The following is a 23,715-nucleotide window of genomic DNA, read 5'->3' on the forward strand; positions in this document are numbered from 1 at the left end:
ATCCCAATCCAATCTCGCCAGCACCCGGCCCATATCCCTCCAAACCCTTCCTATTCATATACCCATCCAAATGCCTTTTAAATGCTGTAATTGTACCAGCCTCCACCACCTCCTCTGGCAGCTCATTCCATACACGTACCACCCTCTGTGTGAAAAAGTTAGCCCCTTAGGTCCCTTTTATATCTTTCCCCTCTCACCCTAAACCTATGCCCTCTAGTTCTGGACTCCCCGACCCCAGGGAAAAGACTTTGTCTCTTTATCCTATCCATGCCCCTCATAATTTTGTAAACCTCTATAACGTCACCCCTCAGCCTCTGATGCTCCAGGGAAAACAGCCCCAGCCTGTTCAGCCTCTCCCTATAGCTCAGATCCTCCAACCCTGGCAACATCCTTGTAAAGTGAAGGGGCTCAGGCTAAAGTGAGATGAAAAGACTTTTTAAACTTCCTGAAGTTGACAGGGTGAATGCTGTCTCAGTGTTGAGCAAGAAGTAATGACGGTTTCTGATTTATTTTTTTGTCCAGGATCGTTTTGCCAGTCCAGACATTCTCGACTCTGAGTTTGAGAGGTAGGTGAATCGTCTCCCTCCCCAGCCGGGGAGATTCCGTTCCCAATATTCCCACCTCCAGCCCACCCCCGCAATCGGAATGTGGCAGTTACTGAACTATCTGCTGTCTTCCTTCCAGAGACCAGCCCCGATCAAGGTCGGCACGCGGAGGTCCACACCAAAAAATCCGTCACCATCAAGACATACGAAACCAGGGATGGAGAGGTGAGAGACAGGGAGAGAGAGAGGGAGGGGGGAGACAGAGAGAGGGGGGGGGGAGACAGAGAGAGAGAGAGGGAGGGGGGAGACAGAGAGAGGGGGGGGGAGACAGAGAGAGAGAGAGGGAGGGGGGAGACAGAGAGAGAGAGAGAGGGAGGGGGAGGGGGGACAGAGAGAGAGAGAGAGAGAGGGAGGGGGGAGACAGAGAGAGAAAGGGAGGGGGGAGACAGAGAGAGAGAGGGAGGGGGGACAGAGAGAGAGAGAGAGGGAGGGGGAGGGGGGACAGAGAGAGAGAGAGAGGGAGGGGGGAGACAGAGAGAGAAAGGGAGGGGGGAGACAGAGAGAGAGAGGGAGGGGGGACAGAGAGAGAGAGAGGGAGGGAGGGGGGAGACAGAGAGGTGGGGGGAGACAGAGAGAGAGGGGGGGAGACAGAGAGAGAGAGAGAGGGAGGGGGGGGAGACAGAGAGAGAGAGAGGGAGGGGGGAGACAGAGAGAGAGAGAGAGGGAGGGGGGAGACAGAGAGAGAGAGGGAGGGAGGGGGGAGACAGAGAGAGAGAGAGAGGGGGGAGACAGAGAGAGAGAGAGGGAGGGAGGGGGGAGACAGAGAGAGAGAGAGAGCGGGGGAAGACAGAGAGAGAAAGGGAGGGGGGAGACAGAGAGAGAGAGAGAGCGGGGAGACAGAGAGAGAGGGAGGGAGGGGGGAGACAGAGAGAGAGAGAGAGAGAGAGGGGAGACAGAGAGGGGGGGGGTGACAGAGAGAGAGAGGGAGGGAGGGGGGAGACAGAGAGAGAAAGGGAGGTGGGAGACAGAGAGAGAGAGAGGGAGGGGGGGACAGAGAGAGAGAGAGGGAGGGAGGGGGGAGACAGAGGGGGGGGGGAGACAGAGAGAGAGGGGGGGGAGACAGAGAGAGAGAGAGGGAGGGAGGGGGGATACAGAGAGAGAAAGGGAGGGGGGAGTCAGAGAGAGAAAGGGAGGGGGAGGGGGGAGACAGAGAGAGAGAAAGGGAGGGGGAGGGGGGAGACAGAGAGAGAGAAAGGGAGGAGGAGGGGGAGACAGAGAGAGAGAAAGGGAGGGGGGAGACAGAGAGAGAGAGAAAGGGAGGGGGAGACAGAGAGAGAGAAAGGGAGGGGGAGACAGAGAGAGAGACAGAGGGAGGGGGGAGACAGAGAGAGAGAGAGAGGGAGGGGGGAGACAGAGAGAGAGAGAGAGGGAGGGGGAGACAGAGAGAGAGAGAGGGAGGGGGGAGACAGAGAGAGAGAGAGGGAAGGAGGGGGGAGACAGAGAGAGAGAGAGAGGGAGGGGGGAGAGAGAGAGAGAGGGAGGGGGGAGACAGAGAGAGAGAGGGAGGGGTAGACAGAGAGAGAGAGGAAGGGGGGGGAAGGGGAGGTGGAGACAGAGAGAAAGGGAGGGGGAGGGGGAGACAGAGAGAGAAAGGGAAGGGGAGGGGGCGGGGTATGGAAGACAGAGTGAGCTGGGAAGGAAGGGAGAGAGAGAGAGAGACGGGAGGATGTAAGAGAGAGGGACGGAAAGGGGTGATGAGGAAAGAGAGAGGAAGAGAAGTGGGGAGGAAGATAAAGAGGGAGATGGGGAAGTGGGATAGAGAGAGTGGATACATGGGAGAGGGACAGAGAAGGAATCACAAGAGTGGAGAGAGAGAGAGAAGAAAAGAGAAATGGGAGAGATAGATAGCGAGGGATTGAGAGGGGGAGAGACGGTCACAGAAAGCAGGAGGTGTGAACAGAGGGTTCAGGGAAAGAGAGAGAGAGAAGGAGAAAGACCAGACAGATAGAGAGAGAGAGAGGGACAGAGGATAGAGAGAGAGAGAGTGGGAAAGTGAGGGAAGAAGGATAGAGGGTGGGAGGACAGAGTGAGATGTGTGCGGGGGTGTGAGGGGAGACGTGAGGTAGGGTGGGGACAATTCTGTTGCATGTGGACACGTGGTGGGATAGTGTTAATGTCCTGGGTCAGTAATCCTGAATCACAGGCCAGTGGTTCAAATCCCTCCATTGAGGGTGAAATTTGATTTTAATTCATAAATCTGGAATTAAAAATGAGTCTGAAGGACTATCATTGTTGTAAATAAACCTATCTGTTTCCCTCGGGAAGGAAGCTGTCATCTTTACCTGGTCTGGCCTATATGTGACTCCAGACCCACAGCATTGTGGGTGACTCTCACTGCCCTTTGACCCAGTTCAGGGGCAGTTAGGGATGGGCAATAAATGCTCACCCAGTCAGCAATGCCCACATTTGGTGAAATAACACTTTAATAAGAACCTGAATGAGAGAAAGGGCCCTGCATTTCTCTAGCACCAGGTTCAGATGGTCTCTGAGTGCTTCCCCTGGACCTGGGGCTCACTGTCAGGAACATAGGAAATCCTGCAGCCAATTTGTACACAGTAAGATCCCGCGGATGAGGTAGTTGATAGAGGGATACACAAATGTGGAAGAGATAGAGGGGAGAGCACTTTGCAATAATGGGCTGTAGCCCCATCCAGAAGCTCAGATAGGGTGGGGAGGATGGGTGGGGGGAGATTGCGGTGTGGTGTTGAGATGAATGTCTTTGCCGTGAATGAGGGGTGAGGGTCTTCCTCACTCGAAGGGAGACTGCGAGTGAGGGTCAGCGCACCAGGGAGAGGGAGGGCATCGCAAGGTCAGTGTTTGTTGGGGGGAGAGGTGGGCTGGGGTCCAAGTGAGGAGCAGGGTCCCACTGAGCGCTGGCTGCTATTTGGAATGAGAGGCGTGCCTTTAGATAGCGCCTGTCACAGCCTGAAGGCTTCCCCAGAGATCCGATGCTGAGTCAGTAAAATGTGAAGGTGTGGTCACTATTGGAACATGTCCTAAGTTAAAAATCACACAACACCAGGTTATAGTCCAACAGGTTTAATTGGAAGCACTAGCTTTCGGAGCGACGCTCCTTCATCAGGTGATAGTGGAGGTTAAGATCATAGGACACAGAATGTACAGCAAAAGATCACAGTGTCATGCAACTGAAATGATATATTGATCAAATCTGGATTGTTGTTAAGTCTTTCATCTTTGAGAATGGGTTACAGGTTTCAGTTCATTAATATGTAAATCCCAGAACTTCTTTTAGGTCATATTCTCGAGGTAACATATTAATGAACCGAAACCTGCAACCCATTCTAAAAGATGTAAGACTTACCAACGATCTCCCGGAGTAACGAGTTCAACACGCGGCGAGAAATTGAACAATTCTTCTGCCGCCTTCGCCTCCGCGCCCACTTCTTCAACCAGGACTCCCGCCCACCCTCTGACGACCCCTTCTCCCACCTCCAACACACCCCATACACCTGGACACCCCGTGCTGGCCTCTTACCCACCCTCGATCTCTTCATAGCAAACTGCCGCCGCGACATTAACCGCCTCAACCTCTCCACCCCTCTCACCCACTCCCACCTCTCACCCTCGCAACGTGCAGCCCTCCACTCCCTCTGCTCCAACCCCAACCTCACTATCAAACCAGCAGACAAGGGAGGCGCAGTGGTAGTTTGGCGCACCGACCTTTACACCGCTGAAGCTAGACGCCAACTCGCGGACACCTCCTCCTACTGCCCCCTTGACCATGACCCATCATCTCCCAGACCATCCATAGCCTCATCACCTCAGGGGATCTACCATCCACCGCCTCCAACCTCATAGTCCCACAACCCCGCACCGCCCGCTTCTACCTCCTGCACAAAATCCACAAACCTGACTGCCTCGGCCGACCCATTGTCTCAGCCTATTCCTGCCCCACCGAACTCATCTCTGCATACCTCGACACGGTCCTGTCCCCCTTAGTCCAAGATCTCCCCACTTACATTCCGGACACCACCCACGCCCTCCACCTCCTCCATGATTTTCGCTTCCCCGGCCCCCAACGACTTATTTTCACCATGGACATCCAGTCCCTGTACACCTTCATCCCCCATCATGAAGGACTCAAAGCCCTCCGCTTCTTCCTTTCCCGCCGTACCAACCAGTACCCTTCCACAGACACCCTCCTTCGACTGACTGAACTGGTCCTCACTCTGAACAACTTCTCTTTCCAATCCTCCCACTTCCTCCAAACAAAAGGAGTAGCCATGGGCACCCGCATGGGCCCCAGCTATGCCTGCCTCTTCGTAGGATATGTGGAACAGTCCATCTTCCGCAGCTACACTGGCCCCACCCCCCATCTTTTCCTCCGCTACATTGATGACTGTATCGGCGCTGCCTCGTGCTCCCACGAGGAGGTTGAACAGTTCGTCCACTTTACTAACACCTTCCACCCTGACCTCAAATTCACCTGGACCGTCTCAGACTCCTCCCTCCCCTTCCTCGACCTTTCTATTTCTATCTCAGGCGACCGACTCAACATGGACATCTACTACAAACCGATCGACTCCCACAGCTACCTGGACTACACCTCCTCCCATCCTGCCCCCTGTAAAAACGCCATCCCATTCTCCCAATTCCTTCGTCTCCGCCGCATCTGCTCCCAGGAGGACCAGTTCCAAAACCGTACAACCCAGATGGCCTCCTTCTTCAAGGACCGCAATTTCCCCCCCGACGTGGTCGACGATGCCCTCCACCGCATCTCTTCCACTTCCCGATCCTCCGCCCTTGAACCCCGCCCTTCCAACCGCCACCAGGACAGAACCCCACTGGTCCTCACCTACCACCCCAACAACCTCCAGTTACATCGTATCATCCTTCGTCATTTCCGCCACCTCCAAACAGACCCCACCACCAAGGATATATTTCCCTTCCCTCCCCTATCAGCGTTCCAGAAAGACCACTCCCTCCGCGACTCCCTCGTCAGGTTCATACCCCCCACCAACCCAACCTCCACTCCCGGCACCTTCCCCTGCAACCGCAAGAAATGCAAAACTTGCGCCCACACCTCCCCCCTCACCACCCTCCAAGGCCCCAAGGGATCCTTCCATATCCGTCACAAATTCACCTGCACCTCCACACACATCATCTATTGCATCCTTTGCACCCGATGTGGCCTCCTCTACATTGGGGAGACAGGCCGCCTACTTGCGGAACGTTTCAGAGAACACCTCTGGGACACCCGGACCAACCAACCCAACACCCCGTGGCTCAACACTTTAACTCCTCCTCCCACTCCGCCAAGGACATGCAGGTCCTTGGCCTCCACCATCACCAGACCATGGCAACACGACGCCTGGAGGAAGAGCGACTCATCTTCCGCCTAGGAACCCTCCAACCACAAGGGATGAATGCAGATTTCTCCAGCTTTCTCATTTCCCCTCCCCCCACCTTTTCTCAGTCCCAGCCTTCAGACTCAGCACTGCCTTCTTGACCTGCAATCTTCTTGCCGACCTCTCCACCCCCACCCCCTCTCCGGCCTATCAACCTCACCTTAACCTCCTTCCACCTATCGCACTCCCAACACCCCTCCCCCAAGTCCCTCCTCCCTACCTTTTATCTCAGCCCGCTTGGCACACCCTCCTCATTCCTGAAGAAGGGCTCATGCCCGAAACGTCGATTCTCCTGCTCCTTGGATGCTGCCTGACCTGCTGCGCTTTTCCAGCAACACATTTTCAGCTCTGATCTCCAGCATCTGCAGTCCTCACTTTCTCCTCCTTAACAACAATCTAGGCTTGTTCAATAGATCATTTCAGTTGCATGACTCTAACCTTTAGCTATAAATTCTGTGTCTTATGATCCTGCTCCACAACCACCTGATGTAGGAGCAGTGCTCCGAAAGCTAGTGCTTCCAAACCTGTTGGACTATAACCTGGTGTTGTGTGATTTTTAACTTTGATCACCCCAGTCCAACACCAGCATCTCCATGTCATAGCAATGTGTCCTGGCTGACTCAGGAAGGCCTTGTTTAGATTAGATTACTTACAGCATGGAAACAGGCCCTTCGGCCCAGCAAGTCCACACCGACCCGCCGAAGCGTAACCCACCCAGACCCATTCCCCTACACCTAACACTACGGGCAATTTAGCGTGGCCAATTCACCTAACCTGCACATCTTTGGACTGTGGGAGGAAACCGGAGCACCCGGAGGAAACCCACGCAGACACGGGGAGAATGTGCAAACCCCACACAGTCAGTTGCCTGAGGCAGGAATTGAACCCGGGTCTCTGGCGCTGTGAGGCAGCAGTGCTAACCACTGTGCCACCGTGTTGCTCTGGGAATGCGGCTTTTACCTGCATGTTGTAGCCTAGAGCTACACACACTGTGGTATCCCCATGTCTTACTATCAAACCCTATCCCTCACCTCCACCTGTCATTAATGAGTTTTGGAAGGATTTCGCTTGTGATGAACACACCTTCCTTTCCGATCAATTTCTGGAGTGTAGCTTGAACCTAGAGCCTGTGAGACAGAGGTAGGGACATACCCAATGTGCCTTGTGACCTCCGATGCAGAAGGAGTGATATTGGAAGCTGAATTGGCCGTGTTCATGGGTAAGACAAAAACATCTCTCTGCTTTTCCTGCCAGGTCATCAGTGAATCATCACAGCACCAACAGGAGATTGCTTAGGACTTCGGGGGGAGACAGGTAGAGAGCAACGGCCTAACCCTTGACCTGACAGTGAGATTCGGTCAGCTCTCCCTCTGCTCTACAACTGCCCAGTGACCGGATTAACTGAGACAACATGTGCACCAGGAACAAAGTGCCTTCGGAACCCAGCAACCAGGAGATTCCATGCAAAGAATCTGAAGGAGGAAGACAGCAGGATCTCCAAAGAGAGCTTGCATCCTCTTGGGATTGCCCCTTTGCACCATTACAGATGTACTGTCTCATTATTTGGGATTGTTTTTGGCATGTGTTACTCTCTCACTGTGTGCTACTTTACACATAGAATCAGAATGTGCACGTGGATAGATTAGCAAATGTAACCTCCATATTCAAGTCCAAGTTATTGCTGTTTCTCATCTGTATGGTGGGACCTGGGAGTGATTGTGTGCAAATGACAAATCAATCATCCAGGGTATAGAGGCAACACCGTTCTCCAAATGGCGTAGGAATCCAGAGGCTGACTCTAATCCCCTGGAAGGCATGAGTTCAAATTCCATTTGAAACCTTGAATTAAATTGAATGAATGAATTAATGGGAACAGCTTGTCTCAGCAATTGTACCATGAAGGTCTCATTGATGGCATTAAAAACGCATTTTAATTCACTGATGTCCTTTCTGGAAAGCTAATTTGCTGAGTTCAAATAAAAACCGAAAGAGCTGCGGATGCTGTAAATCAGAAACAAAACCAGAAATAGCTGGAACGGGCTTGTCAGCATCCGTGGAGAGAAATCAGTTTAACGTTTCGGGTCGAGGGACTCAGACCTCCTGCAGAGTTACACTTGTTTACCCACTCTCCTAACCTGTCTCTATCCCTGTGCAGACTCTCTACCTCCCCCTGACAACTCACCTTCCTCTCTATCTTGGTGTAACTGGCAAATTAAGCTTCAGGCTTCAATGGCTTCATCGACGTCATTGATATCGACAAAGTAATTGGGACCCAGATGCTGACCTCTGGGCCATTGCTGTGTTGATATGTCCATCCCCCGCACCATCGACACCCACCAGCAGTAATCTTTGAAAGTGGCATTTCCTCAAATGTTTGAATTTGCTTCCTCTGCTGTTTCTGGCGACACATTCCAAACTGTACAATTCATCACGTGGGGGACAGAGAAACCTCAAATGAAATGTAGAACTGCTGAAGTAAACCAAATAGTTGGAGAAACTCAGTGTCTATGAAGAGGGAAACATTTCGGATGTGGTGCCCCTTTTTCAGAACTCTTTCGGTTTTCGGTTCTGAAGAGCAGTCACGTGGGAATCCAAATGCTAACTGTGTGTTTCTCTCAGCACAGACACTGCCAGACCTGCTGAGTTTCTCCAGTGTTTTCTGTGTTTGTTTCAGATTTCCAGTACCTGCTGTACTATGGTTTTATTCAGGGCTGACACGCCTTGGGACACACCATTAGGATTAGACCATTCAGTCCGTTAAATGCGTCCTGCAAATCAGCGAAAACCATGGCTGACCTTTCACCTCATCGCCACTTTCCCACGTCCCTGAGCCCAAAACTCTTCTGCCCTTTATCTCAAAAGATGCTCAGTTGTGGTGGACACAGCTTCTCTGAGGCAGAGAATTATAAATTATTCCGAAATCTACCATTCTTATCTGGTGTGGCCTACATGTGACTCCAGACCCAATGGGATTATAGAGTCATAGAGTCACAGAGATGTACAGCATGGAAACAGGCCCTTCAGTCCAACCCATCCATGCCGACCAGATATCCAAACCCAATCTAGTCCCACCTGCCAGCACCCGGCCCATATCCCTCCAAACCCTTCCTATTCATATACCCATCCATTCTTACGTGGCCTCAGATGGTGTTGGGTAATAAATATTGCCCTGGCTAGCAGTGCCCACATTCTAGGAATGAATTTTTTAAAAAAATTCCTAACAGCTGTCAAACAAAACAACTACAGGAGGCAATGTTTCTAGTTTGAACTGGGTTGAATTATTGAGGAAGGGTTGGGAGTTCCTGGGATTGATGGAAGTGCAGTTCAGATCTTTACCAGGAGAGGGAGACAATACCCAGCAAACTGATGATGGGACCAACTTGAGTCTGGGAGACAGAATGAAGGGAACTCCCAAGGCTCGAGGTTCATGAACAAGATGAACATCTCCTGCTGTCCAGCCCAACACCATTCCCACAACACAATCCTACAGGATGGGCACAGCAGCAAAGTGGGTGGGCCTGACTTTTGCCTCTGGTTCAGTAACGCTGGTTAGGGAAGACCCCCTCACTTGGTAAGACCCATAAGAAATTGGAACAGGTGTAGGCCATTCAGCCCCTTGAGCCTGCTCCCCCCTCAATAGGATCAGGCTGATCCAACATTCCTCACACCCACTTTCCTGTCCTTTCCCAGCAACCCCCGATTCCCCGACTGACCAAGAATCTCTCTCAGCCTTAAATATACACAAGGACTCTGCCCCCACAGCACCCTGAGGCAAGGGGTTCCAAAGACTCTCACCCCCCCCCGAGCGAAGGCATCCCTAGTCATCTCAGTCTTAAATTGATGCCTCTTTATTCAGAGACTGTGCCCTCTGGTCCTAGACTCTCCCATGACGGGGAACATCCTCTCAGCATTGAGCCTGTCAAGCCCCTGAAGTATCTGATATGTTTTAGAACATAGAACATAGAACATTACAGCGCAGTACAGGCCCTTCGGCCCTCGATGTTGCGCCGACCTGTCGCACCAATCTGAAGCCCATCTAACCTACACTATTCCATGTACATCCATATGTTTGTCCAATGACGACTTAAATGCACTTAAAGTTGGCAAATCTACTACCGTTGCATTCAAAGCATCCCATACCCTTAACTACTCTCTGAGTAAAGAAACTACCTCTGACATCTGTCTTATACCCATCTCCCCTCACTTTAAAGTTGTGTCCCCTCGTGTTTGCCACCCCCATACTTGGAAGAAGGCTCTCTCTGTCCACCCTATCTATGTTCTATGCAAGTCTATAACATTATGAGAGGCATGGACAGGGTGGATAGTTGGAGCCTTTTCTCCAGGGCAGAAATGTCAAATACGAGGGGGCAAAGGTTTAAAGTCAGAGGGGAAAGTTTAAGGGAGATATGTGAGGCAGGGTGTTTTACCCAGAGGGTGGTAGGTGCCTGGAATGCAATGCCAGGGAAAGATGGTAGAGGCAGATCCATTTAAGCGGGGTTTAGACAGGCATGTGAACAGGCAGAGGATATAGGGATTGGGACTATGTGCAGGCAGATGGGAATCAGAATGGAATCATGGTCGGCACAGACATGGTGGGCCGAATGGCCTGTTCCAGTGCTGTTGGGTTCAACGTTCTGTGTTTCATTCTGCAAGGTCCGGCCTACATGTGACTCCAGACACACAGCAATGTGATTGACCCTTAATTAAAGGTTGGGCAATAAATGCCGGCAGCAATGCTGTCGTCCCGTGAATGAATTTTTAAAATGATCGTGTAAGAAAGAGGTGCGAGAGCAGGCCATTCAGCCCCCAGAACCTGCTGCTCCATTCGATAAGGTCGTGGCTGACCTTAACTCCTCTTTCTGGCATTACCTTTGACCTGTCTACCTCAGCTCAATCTTGGAACAGCGCAGCAGGTCAGACAGGAGCAGGAAAGTCAACGTTTCACTCCAAAACCTTTTGTCCTGACTCTCTTGCTCCTCAGATGCTGTCTGACCGGCTGTGCTTTTCCAGCGCCACACTTTTCGACTCCCCTGAATATTAGCTGAGTCACTGGATTAATAGGGCGGCACGGTGGCACAGTGATTAGCACTGCTGCCTCACAGCGCCAGGGACCCGGGTTCAATTCCCGCCTCGGGCAAGGAAGGACCTCCTGGAATTAATGCATTCGGACGATCGGGACAGTCCAGAAAGTTCAAGAAGGCCAGGAGCTTCAGGAACATCAGAAACCAATCGTGCCTGCAATCCCTTGAGCCTACGGTGGCACGGTGGTTAGCACTGCTGCCTCACAGCGCCAGAGACCCGGATTCAATTCCCGCCTCAAGGGACTGTCTGTGTGGAGTTTGCACGTTCTCCCCGTGTCTGTGTGGGTTTCCTCCGGGTGCTCCGGTTTCCTCCCTCAGTCCAAAGATGTGCAGGTCAGGTGAATTGGCCACGCTAAATTGCCCATAGTGTTAGGTGAAGGGGTAAATGTAGGGGAATGGGTCTGGGTGGGTTGCTCTTCGGAGGGTCAGTGTGGACTTGTTGGGCCGAAGGGTCTGTTTTCACACTGTAGGGAATCTAATCTAATAGTGGAGCGATAAAACCATGAGGTCATTGCTCTGGATGGTCCTACGCTGTGATTCCGATGGAAGACAGCTGTGTTTCTGAAGAGACCATGTTCAGTCAATTTAGTCCAAAATGCAGTACTCCATCACTGAGTAAATGGAGGCAGTTCAACAGTGATTGCCTCTCCTTGTACCATAATCACAGTTGTGACAAGATTCATAAGACAAAGGAGCAGAACTTAGGCCCATCCAGTCTGCTCCACCATTCAATCATGGCCGATACGTTTCTCAACCCCTTTCTCCCCCTTTCTCCCTGTAACCCTTGATCCCCTTTATCTACCTCCATCTTAAATATACCCAATGACCTCATGACGATGATTAGCTGGGTCGGTCAGTGTCCCCAGGACTGTACCACCCCATAATAGACAAGGAACATGTTTGGGGAGGATTATGCACAGGTTTACCTCTGCTCACTCACAGTTTAGACAGCTTTATGTTCTGTCCACAATTTAGGAAACTTGGGAAAGACATTGACTGGAAGATTTGGACCTAATAATATCACAATATTTTGAAAGCAGAGCTTGGAAGCACAGATTCAAACTGGTGACACTGAGGCTCCTTGAAACACAAAATTGCTGCAATATGGAAGAAGGCCATTCAACCCCATCCTGTCTCCCTCGGCGGAAACGTCGATTCTCCTGCTCCTCAGGTGCTGCCTAACCTGCTGTGCCTTTCCAGCACCACAATTTTTCGGCTTCGTCTCCAGCTCAGTCTTTGTGGATCAGCGTGGACCTACCAGTCTGAGCGGGTCTTGGAACTGACAGATTGGGCAAGTGAGCGGCTGGGGAGGGGAGGGGAGGTGGGTGCCTGTGCTAAATGTCATTACATCCTCAAATACACAGCATAACACTAATTCCCCCTCACTGGGGTAGGGCTCGGGAAATTCTCAGAGCTGTTACAAACACCGAGGATTTTATAAACGTGCACAGAGTTCCCCAGTGACCCATCTCTTTGATCAAGAGAACATGAATCCGTACTGAGCTAGAATAACCATGTGTTACCAATAAATAGAATCCAACTGGGGATAAACAATTAAGAACCATCAGTGTAGATTTTCAGGGAGAGGTGGGCGCCGCAGGGAGTGGAGTGTATTATTTCCCCCTCCAATTCAATTTTGATTTAATCCCTGCCCTCCCCTTCACTGTTTGATCACACAGCATTGCCCTCCGAGAAGGGCGCTGCTTGTCACTGGCCACTCGGCCCCTTCTTCCTGGTGGTGGAACATCAATAAAGATTTACACATTTGTTGTCCTTCACTGTGTCCAACACCTGCACATAAAAATAAATCAGTATATAACTGAACTCTAACTCCTGTATTAAACTCCACACACTTACAGACAGACACAGAATAAAATAGGTGGGTGATGTGGACGGAGGGAAAGACGGGGAAGGGTGTTCATTGGTCACTGTCCACAGGGTTTACTGAGACAGCTCCTTTTGGCTTGTCCTGATCTCCCACTTCCAGGTCCTCGCATGAGGCACAAAGTGACTGGTCCCCAACTTGAGAATCTCGGACTTATTGATTAACCGATGAGGGAAAGGTATCCTGCCTTCCTCCAGGGTGATTTTACTGCAGAGGAATAGACAGCCCTTCCCTTTGCAGAGATCTGACCAAGTAGTCACTCCCCTCCCCTACCCCTACCACCACCACCCCCTCCAAACAGGTCAGCTGGCTGAGAACCAATCAAATTACTGTTGGCGGGCAGAATGCCATTGTCATCGGCAACTGGTCACCATTCCACAGACCAATCAGTTACTTGTTACTGGCCGAATCGTCCATTGTACATAGCCCCTGGTTCATCTGTAGTTACCTCCTCACGCTGCTCACACCAGCAGCTGTGTAAATAACACTTACAATGAGCGTCAGGTCTCTAGTTTTTATAAAGTGCAGGAATCGATCAACAATTCTTAGCTTTTGAAACATTTCTTTACCCTTTTCAGTCTGGACTACAGGAAAGAAATGTTTTATCCTCAAGTACTTTCTGTGACAGAGAATTCCCGAGGCTCCCCACTCTCTGGGGGAAGATATTTCTCCTCAGCTCAGTCCCAAATGGTCTACTCTGTACTTTTAGACTGTGACCCCCTGGTTCTGAACTCTCTGATCACCGGGAACATCCTTCCTGGGTTTATCCTGTTAGAATGTTGTAGGTTTCTATGAAAAACCCCTCATTTGTCTAAACCCCAGTGAGTTTGAACCGAAATGATTCAGTCTCTGCTCAATCGTCAGTCCTTCTATTATCATGTCATAGAGTCCTCCAGCATTGAACAGGCCCTTCGGCCCGCCATGTCTATGCTAACCAGTAAACACTAAGCTACATTAATCCCATTTACCTGCACTCAGTCTATAGACTACCATGTCCTGGCATTTTAAGTATTTATCCAGGTATTTCTCAAAAGTTGTAAGAGTATCTGTTTCCACCACCCTCTCAGGCAGCACGTTCCACATGTCTGTCACACTCTGGCTGATAAAAGTTCTCTTTACTCAGACCCCTTGCCTACTCCTCACCTCACACCTATGCCCCTTTGGCCTCAGACACATCTGACATGGGGCAAAGATTCTCACGATCTCCCCTGTCTATGCCTCTCCATTTTGTATACCTCAATAAGATCACCCCTCCAGCCTCCTCTGCTCCAGGGAAAACAAACCCAGCCTATCCAGTCTTTCCTCATTAATGAGACTTTCCATCCCCAGGCAACATCCTGGTGAACCTCTTCTCCAGTGCAATCACATCTTTCCGATAGCGGGGTGGCCAGAAATGCACACAGTATTCCATCGGTGGTCTCAACAACGTCCCATAAAATTGCAGCAGGATTTCCTTGCTCCAATATTCTATGCCCTGTCTAGTGAAGTCAAGGATGCCTTATGCCTTGCTCACCACCCAGTCTACCTGTCATGACACCTTTAGGGATGTATAGACTTGTCCATCAATGTACTTTTACTCCTCAGTACTCCCTCCCTAGGGACCTAACATTCATTGTTCCCCCAAAGTGCATCAACTCACTCTTATAAGGATTAAATTCCATCTGCCGTTGTTCTGCCCAATTTACCAGCTGGTCAATATCAGATGGGTAGCCTGAGACCATCCTGCCCCTCCATTCCATGCTATCCCAGGAGCTGTGACTGTATGAGGCTGACAATAAAATAGGTTCAGGCAATCGGCCTAAAACTGTCTACTGCTCCTGATTTATGTGCCAGGAATAACAGACAGGAAAACATGCACCATTAAAAAAAACTTTCCTTCCATCGTTTAAAGAGGATGTAGCAGCTTTTTCAGTTCACTACTTTTCTCAGAGTTTCTTATTTGCAATGAATATTTTATCATTAATTGGCATTTAGGAGTGCTGCCATACCTCTCCAGTATTTCTGACACCTACTTTGTAGAATCTTACAGCACGAGGACTTGCAAACAGGATTAGGGAGAACCCTAAAATATTTTATGCATGCATTAAAGGGAAAAAGGTTAACCAGGGAAAGAGTAGGGGTCATCGGGACCAAGGGGGCACTCTGTGTGTGAAGCTGCAGGGATTTGGAAGGGTGTTGGATGAATATTTCTCTTCGACCTTCACTCTGGAAAAAGAGAATGTAAGTACTGAATCCAGGAAAGGGGACGGTGAGGAGCTTGCACAGTTTTCCATAGGGAATGGGGAGTTATTGGAGGCTCTGTCGGGCTTAAAAACAGACAAATCCCCAGGCCCAGATGAGTTGTACCCGAGGCTGCGGTGGGAGGTGAGGCAGGAAATTGCAGGGGCTCTGACAGAAATGTGTAATTCCTCTCTGGCCCCGGGGGGGGGAGGTGCCAGAGGACTGGAGGATGGCTAACATGGCTCCAATTTTCAAGAAAGGTGGTAGCGATGAACCAGGAAATTACAGATGGTAAGTCACCCATCAGCGGTAGGGAAGCCATTGGAGAAAATTCTGAAGGAGTGAATTTGGAAAGGCATGGGTTAACTAAGGATAGTCAGCATGGCTTTGTCAGAGGGAGGTCATGTCCAACAAATTTTATGAAAGTTTTTTGAAAAGTGTGTGGGTGAGGGGAGTTCACTTGGTATAGTTTATGTGGATTTTAGCAAATCTTTTGACAAGAGTCCCAAATGACAGACTGATCGAGAGGATTAAAGCTCATAGAGTTGAGGGAAACATGGTGAGATGGATCAGAAACTGGCTTAGGAATAGGACACAAAGGGTAGCGGAAGGCTGCTTGAGTGACTGGAGGCCGGTGTACGACCACAAGGGTCAGTACTGGGACCTTTATTATTTATTATATACATAAGCGATATAGATGAAAACGTGTGGGAATGTTAATCAAATTTGTAGATGATGTCAAGAGTGATTAGTAACGAAGAAGGTGGCTGTAGGTTACGGGAAGATATTGATGGGTTAGTCAGAGGGGCAGAGCAATGGCAGATGGTCTTTAACCTTGATCAGTACAAGGTGACACACTTTGGGAGAGGAAACAAGAGATGGGAATATTTAATGAATGGCAGGGCACTGAATCGCTTAGAGAGGGACAGAGAGGATTTTGGGGGTAATTATTCGCGGATCCCTGGAGTCAGCAGAGCTTGTGAACAGGATTGTTAAGAAGGCGTGTGGGACAAGTGCTTTCATCAGTGTGGCATAGAGTATAAGAGCTAGGAGGTAATGTTAGAGCTGTACAGAGAGTTTGTCAGACCCCAGCTGCAGTACTGTGTACAGTTCTAGACACCTCATTGTGATAGCACTGGAGGGGATATAGAGGAAGTTCACTAGGATGTTGAACTGAATAGAATTGAATTTATTGTCACGTGTACCGAGGCACAGTGAAAAGCTTTGTCATGTGAGCAATACAGGCAGATCACAGAGTTAAATCACATAGATAGTAAATAATAGGTAAACAGCGGCAAAACATAAACACAGGTACAGGCGAATGTTAAGAGTTTGTGAGTCCATTCAGTATTCAGGGTAGAAACTGTTTCAAAACCGGCTGGTGCGTGTGTTCAGGTTTCTGTACCTTCTCTCCGATGGTAGAGGTTGTAGAAAAACATGGCCAGGGTGGGATGGATCTTTGAGAATGCTGGCGGCCTTTCCTTGACAGCGGGCCTGGTAGATGGATTATATGGAACATAGAACATAGACAAGTACAGCACAGAACAGGCCCTTTGGCCCACCATGTTGTGCCAAGATTTAATCCTAATGTAAAATATAATAACTTAACCTACACACCCCTCAACTCACTGCTATCCATGTCCACGTCCAGCAGTCACTTAAATGTCCCCAATGACTCTGCTTCCACCACCACCGCTGGCAACGCATTCCATGCATTCACAACTCTCTGCGTAAAGAACCTATCTCTGACGTCTCTTCTATACCTTTCCCCCAATATCTTCAAACTATGACCCCTCATACCCGTCAATCATGTCCTGGGGAAAAATCTCTGGCTATTGACTCTATCTATTCCTCTCATTTTCTTATACACCTCGATCAGGTCTCCTCTCCTCCTCCTTCTCTCCAGAGAGAAAAGTCCGAGCTTATTCAACCTTTCTTCATAAGGCAAGCCCTCCGGTCCAGGCAGCATCCTGGTAAACCTTTGTTGCACCCTCTCCAAAGCCTCTGTTTCTTTCCTTTGGTAGGGCGACCAGAACTGGACACAATATTCCAAGTGTGGTCTCACCAGGGACTTATAGAGCTGCAGCAAAACCTCGCGGCTCTTAAACTCGATCCCCCTGTTAATGGAAGCCAAAACACCATATGCTTTTTTAACAACCCTATCCACTTTGGTGGCAACGTTGTGGGATCTATGTACTTTTACACCCAGATCCCTCTGTTCCTCCACACTGCCAAAATCCTGTTTTTAATCCTACATTCAGCATTCGAGTTCGATCTTCCAAAATGCATCAGTTCGCATTTATCCAGGTTGAACTCCACCTGCTATTTCTCAGCCCAGCTCTGCATCCTGTCTATAGTTGGGAGGTTGGCCTTTGTGATTGTCCAGGCTGAGTTCGCCACTCTCTGTTACCGTCTCCGATCTTAAATTGTACCATTGCCATACCAGGTAGTGATACATCCAGACAGAATGCTCTCAATGGCGCACCTATAAAAGTTGGTAAGGGTATTCGCTGTCATGCCAAATTTCCTCAGCTGCCTGAGGAAGAAGAGACATTGTTGAGCCTTTGTGACCGGTGCGTCCACATGAAGAGTCCAAGAAAGCTCATTGTGGATGACCACTCCCAGGAGCTTGACACTCTCCACTGGGATGGAGAAATTGAGCTACAGGGAGAGACGAGGTAGGGTTGAATCATTTTCTCCAGAGCAGAGTAGACTGAGGGGGGGATATAATTGAGGTGTATAAGACTGTGAGGGGCATGGACAGGGTGAATCGAGAGCAGCTGTTTCCCTTAGTGGAGAGGTCTGTCCCGAGAGAGGCATACTTTAGGGGAGGGGGCAGGAGATTCAGAGAGGATTTGGGAAAAGATGTTTTCACTCAGCGGGTGGTGTGAATCTGGGATGCACTGTCTGGGAAGGCAGAGGAGCCTGGAAACCTTAAAACCTCTGAAAGAGATGTGGATGAGCACTTCAAATATCATAACAGGAGATTGGGATCAGCATGCCTTTACTGGTAGTTATATCAATGGGCTGAAGGGCCTTTTCTGTGCTGTATGAATCTATAAGAGGCCATTCAGCCCCTTTTGCCTGCTACCTGAAAGTGCTCTCCAATTTGTCAATCCCCTCCTGCCTCCACCCCACCTCACTGCAGCTTGCTCATGTGTCCCTCCAGCTTGAGGTTAAACTCGCAACTTGAAAGGGTTCAGAAAAGATTTACAAGGATGTTGCCAGGGTTGGAGGGTTTGGCCTACAGGGAGAGGCTGAACAGGCTGGGGCTGTTTTCCCTCGAGTGTCAGAGGCCGAGACCTTATAGAGGTTTATAGAGACTTTTAGGGTGGTATGGTGGCACAGGGGTTAGCACTGCTGCCTCACAGCGCCAGGGACCTGGGTTTGATTCCAGCCTCGGGTGACTGTCTGTGTGGAGTTTGCACATTCTCCCCGTGTCTGTGTGGGTTTCCTCTGGTTTCGTCCTGCAGTTCAGGTGAATTGGCCACACTAAATGGGACTGGGTGGGTTACTCTTCGAAGGGTCGGTGTGGACTTGTTGGGCCGAAGGGCCTGTTTCCACACTGTAGGGAGTCTAATCTAATATAAAGGGTACCTAAGAGGCAACCTTTTCACACAGAGGGTGGTGCGTGTATGGAATGAACTGCCAGAGGAAGTGGTGGAGGCTGGTGCAATTACAGCATTTAAAAGGTATCTGGATGGGTATATGAATAGGACGGGTTTGGAGGGATATGGGCCAAGTGCTGGCAAATGGGACTGGATATCTGGTCGGTATGGACGAGTTAGATGGAAGGGTCTGTTTCTGTGCTGTACATCTCTATGACTCTCCGACTCTATGAGAGCTGGAATAGGCCCGGTGCTCAGCCTTACAGCAGGGAACAGTGAGCCGCAGGTATGTGTTGGCAAGTGGTACATCATAGAGTCATACAGATACAGAAACAGACTCTTCAGCCCACCCGGTCCATGCCGACTATAATCCCAAACCAAACTCGTCCCACCTGCCTGCTCCTGGCCCATCTCCCTCCAAACCTTTCCTATTCATGAACTTATCCAAAGGTCTTTTAAACATTGTAACTGTACCTGCTTCCATCACTTCCTCTGGTAGTTCATTCCACACACAAACCGCACTCTGTGTAAAAGTATTTTTAAATCTTTCTCCTCTCACCTTAAAAATACGTTCCCTAGTTATTAACTCCCCCACTCTTGAGAAAAGATGACTGCCAGTCACCTTATATATGGCCTCCATGATTTTATAAAGGTCAATAAGGTCACAGTGAAAAAGACCCAGCCTCTTTAGTCTATTTTTATATCTCAAACCCTCCAGCCCTGGCAATATCCTGCTAAGTCTTCTCTGAACTCTCTCCAGATTAATAATATCGTTCCTGTAACAGGGTGATCAGAACTGCACATAGTACTCTAGAAGAGTTCTTGCCAACATCATGTACAACCTCAACTTGACGTCCCACGTCCTGTACTCAAAGGGTTGAGTAATAAAAGCAAGCTGCCAAACACCTTTTTAACTGCTCTGTCTAAGCCCTGCCCTTGTTTGTTTTACCAAACTACGACACCTTCACCTTTATCCAAATTAAACTCCATCTGCCACATGCTTGGTTCTGACTCTCAGTCCCTGTGAGAGGGAGCTGATCCAACTCCTAACTCAGGATGTGAACCATAGAAGCCTGACAGTGTGGAAACAGGCTATTTGGCCCAACACATCCACACTGACCCTCCAAAGAGTAAACCCACCCCCACATTTCCCATAGCTAAACCCCCTTACCTGCAAATCTTTGGACTGTGAGAGGAAACCCACGCAGACACGGGGAGAATGTGCAGACTCCACACAGACAGTCACCTGAGACTGGAATTGAACCCGGGTCTCTAGCGCTGGGAGGCAGCAATACCAACCACTGAGCCACCGTGCCACCCTGTAAGCTTTGCCTGAAGATGGGTGTTTTACCTGACGTGGCAAATTATACGTTATCACTTAAAACAAAGTAAACCAGACATGGACATTGTGGAACTGAAGAATCAAACAGATATTTATTGCAGCTATTAGAATTCAAACATTACATTCACAGGCACATCAGTGTCTGAGCTAATGTTGATGTGAAGGTGTTTGGCTGGAAAGCTTGTGACTTTAATAAACCTTTTAGACTGTAACCTGGTATCATGTGACTTTTGACCTGGGCTAACATTGATTACAAAGAGCACCTGCTTCCTACAGCATGTCAAGCTTCAAGAGATCTTCAAGTAAGATGGAGTCTGTGCCTTTATACCCTCGGGTCACATTGCTCGGAATCAGGAAGACTATCATGAACATGTCTCTTAAAGATATGCCAACCTGCTAGGTAATACCTGCATGGTCCCACCAGACCACAGCGGCTGCTCTCTCTTTAGAGACAGATGACTAGATGCTGGGGTTTACTACTCCTCAGGGAAAGGGAGAGTTTGAGAAGAAGAGTCCTTCATTGTAACCTCAGCCAATACAGGAAGTGAATCCATGCTTTCGCATCACCCTGCCAAGAGAAACCAGCTGACCAGCCAACTGAACTAACCCATGATACATCACAACAGCGGAGGAGAAAGTGAGGACTACAGACGCAACACAACACAACAGCCACCTTTTTAAAATTAATGATAAAAACTTGTGTACAACAGATACTGTAAGGCATGTACCATCAACTTGATAATTATATGAACAAGTTAAGAACATAATTGACTAGACTAATATTTCAAAATTCAATGTGATGCTTAGAAGTAATTCCCTGTTTTTGCAATTTCTTGTATTCTTGTGTTCAAGGTTAAAGTACAAAGGAAGTCAGCCAGTTTCCACTGTAAATAAAATATCATGGGGATACTGGAAATCTGAAATCCAGACAATGCAGGAGAAATTCAGCAGGTTTGGGAGCATCTGGGAATGAGAGAAATGGAGTCAATGTTTCAAGTTCGATGTATGATGGTCCTTCAGATCGTCCCAATGCTCCGGAGGGTTTGTTGACACATCCTGGTCTCTTGATTATATTCCTACCTGGAGTGGGTCTATATTGATCTGTGTTGTGATTGCTGACCTGGTGGTCTTACTGCTGGTTGCTGTCATTCAGCAGGTCAGCAAATCCATGGGAACACCACCCCCTGCAAGTTCCCCTCCAAGCCACTCACCATCCTGACTCAGAAATATATCGCTGTTCCTTCAGTGTTGCTGGGTCAGAATCCTGGAAGTCCCTCCCCAAGGGCATTGTGGGTCGACCTACAGCACACGGACTGCAGCGGTTCAAGAAGGCAGCTCACCCCCACCTTCTCAAGGGGCAACTAGGGACGGGTAATAAATGCTGGGTCCAGCCAGCGATGCCCATATCCCACAGATGAATTTTTCTTTAAAAACACATATCCTGAGGTTCTTTGTCCAAGACTGGGGTAAATTATTTTGAGCTAAGCTGGGTTTTGTACCTACACAATACAAAACCTGCTTGGTAATGATTTCATGTGATCTGGATTGATTCCTTTTCTTAAAATCTTTGCTGATACCCAAGTACATGTAGCTGTAATTCTCTCTCTCTCCCTCTCTCACTCTCTCTCTCTCTCTTTCTCGCTCTCTCTCTGTGTCTCCCACTCTCTCTTTCTCTCCCTCTCTCTCCCTCCCCCTCTCTTTCTCTCCCTCTCTCTCCCTCCCCCTCTCTTTCTCTCCCCCCTCTCTTTCTCTCTCTCTCCCTCTCTCTCTTTCTCTCCCCTCTCTCTCTGTCTCTCTCTCTCTTTCTCTCTCCTTCCCTCTCTCTCTTTCTCTCCCCCCTCTCTCTTTCTCTCTCTCTCCCTCCCTCTCTCTCTCTTTCTCTCCTCTCTCTCTCTCCCTCTCCCCTCTCCTCCTCTCTCTCTCTGTCTCTCTGTCTCTCTCTCTCTTTCTCTCCCTTCCTCTTGCTCTTTCTCTCCCCCCTCTCTCTCTCTTTCCCATCTCTCTCCCTCTCTCTCTCTCTTTCTCTCCCCCTCTCTCTCTCGGTCTCTCTCTCTCCCTCCCCCCCTCTCTCTCTCTCCCTCTCTCCTCCCCCCCTCTCTCTGCCCGGTGCATAGTTTGGGATGTGTTATCATTCCATTATGATTGCGTTCTCAGATGAGTCAGAACCCACAATGACATCTAGCTTGATAGATCATATATGTTCACTTTGCTTAACTAAATGTCACACTAATCTCCAGATTTTCTTTAACAGTAGAACAGAAGGTTATTACTTGGATAAAGACGTTATCTTGATATAGAATGCAATTTAGTAAAATCTTAAAACACAAGCAATCCCAAGTCTCCAGCCTATTTCCCAAATCCATCCAGTTACAGAGTTTCAAGTCTAGAGAATTTACCCCTCCATATCAAATCTTTCAGTTCTACATAACTGATTCTCTCCAGTTTCATTCTTTCATGCAAATTGTAAAGTCTTCTTGTATGATGGGCTGAGCATTCCTAAATCTTGCACCTTAATGCTGTGGCCTAATCCCTGGATCCTGGTCATTTGTAATCTCACAGAGTTGCTCATGTTTAGCAGTTGTCAATGATGACTGTTCACACTGGCTCTGACAGCTGGGCTTTGAGGTTTGATTGGGTTTCATCATGTGTACTCTATACAAGCGCAGAGAGTGAGGTTGGAACCTCATGAGTTATGACTGAGGTCTGAGCATGTCCGTAACTGCTGGTGCACTGCCCCGGGGTCTGGCTGGGCCTTTGGGCAGTTTCCAGTGCCCCTCGCTACCACACGTTTCTCAGCTGTGGAGAAAATCCAGCCAGCTTTCGGGTTGTTGTGACACACTGCCGGCTTTTTGTCGGTTGCTGCGTTTTGCCGACTCTTAGTAATCCTCTTGTCTGCGTCCACAGCATGCAATCCTTGACGGCCTGACACTGTGGCTTCATAATCATGTCCATCCTCATCAGTGGCATAGTCCGTCCTCTTGCCCTGAAGAGGCTTTAATTGGCGTAAAGGTCAGAAGTCACACGACACCAGGTTATAGTCCAACAGGTTTATCTGAAATCACAGGCTTTCAGAGCATCACTCCTTCATCAGAACAGATAAACCTGTTGGACTATAACCTGGTAGGCAAATGTGAGGACTGCAGATGCTGGAAATCAGAGTCAAGATTAGAGTGGTGCTGGAAAAGTACAGCAGGTCAGGCAGCATCCGAGGAGCAGGAAAATCCATGTTTCAGCCCTTCCTGATGAAGGGCTCCTTCCTGAAACATCAATTTTCCTGCTCCTCGGATGCTGCCTGACTTGCTGTGCTTTTCCAGGACTATAACCTGGTGTCATGTGAATTCTGACCTTGTCCACCCCAGTCCAACACTGGCACCTCCACATCCTGGTGTAAAGGTGATTACTAATTTGATGAGACTCTGTGAGAAATGGTGTCTGGAAAGACCCCTTCCATGAGACATGTCCTGACAAACCCAGCCAATAGATTAGATTAGATTCCTTACAGTGTGGAAACAGGCCCTTCGGCCAAACAAGTCCACACCGACCCTCCGAAGAGCAACCCACCCAGACCCATTCCCCTACATTTACCCCTTCACCTAACACTGTGG

At 49.3% G+C, this 23,715-nt stretch overlaps 1 protein-coding gene across 1 annotated transcript in view; it reads left to right on the forward strand.

The window, feature by feature from the left end:
* The window catches only part of desmb (desmin b), a 61,172-nt gene extending 53,260 nt beyond the window's left edge, over nt 1-7,912 (forward strand). Inside the window, exons 7-9 of the mRNA XM_087989362.1 lie at nt 523-566; nt 685-770; nt 7,229-7,912. Coding sequence (XP_087845488.1) covers nt 523-566; nt 685-770; nt 7,229-7,270 — 172 coding nt within the window. The 3' untranslated portion in view covers nt 7,271-7,912. The remainder of the gene's footprint in view (nt 1-522; nt 567-684; nt 771-7,228) is intronic.
* Nucleotides 7,913-23,715: the final 15,803 nt, after the last annotated feature.

This window comes from Chiloscyllium plagiosum, unplaced genomic scaffold, assembly GCF_037043375.1.
Source record: "Chiloscyllium plagiosum isolate Xiang-an unplaced genomic scaffold, Cpla_swu_hap1 HiC_scaffold_7, whole genome shotgun sequence".
Lineage (NCBI taxonomy): Eukaryota > Metazoa > Chordata > Chondrichthyes > Orectolobiformes > Hemiscylliidae > Chiloscyllium > Chiloscyllium plagiosum.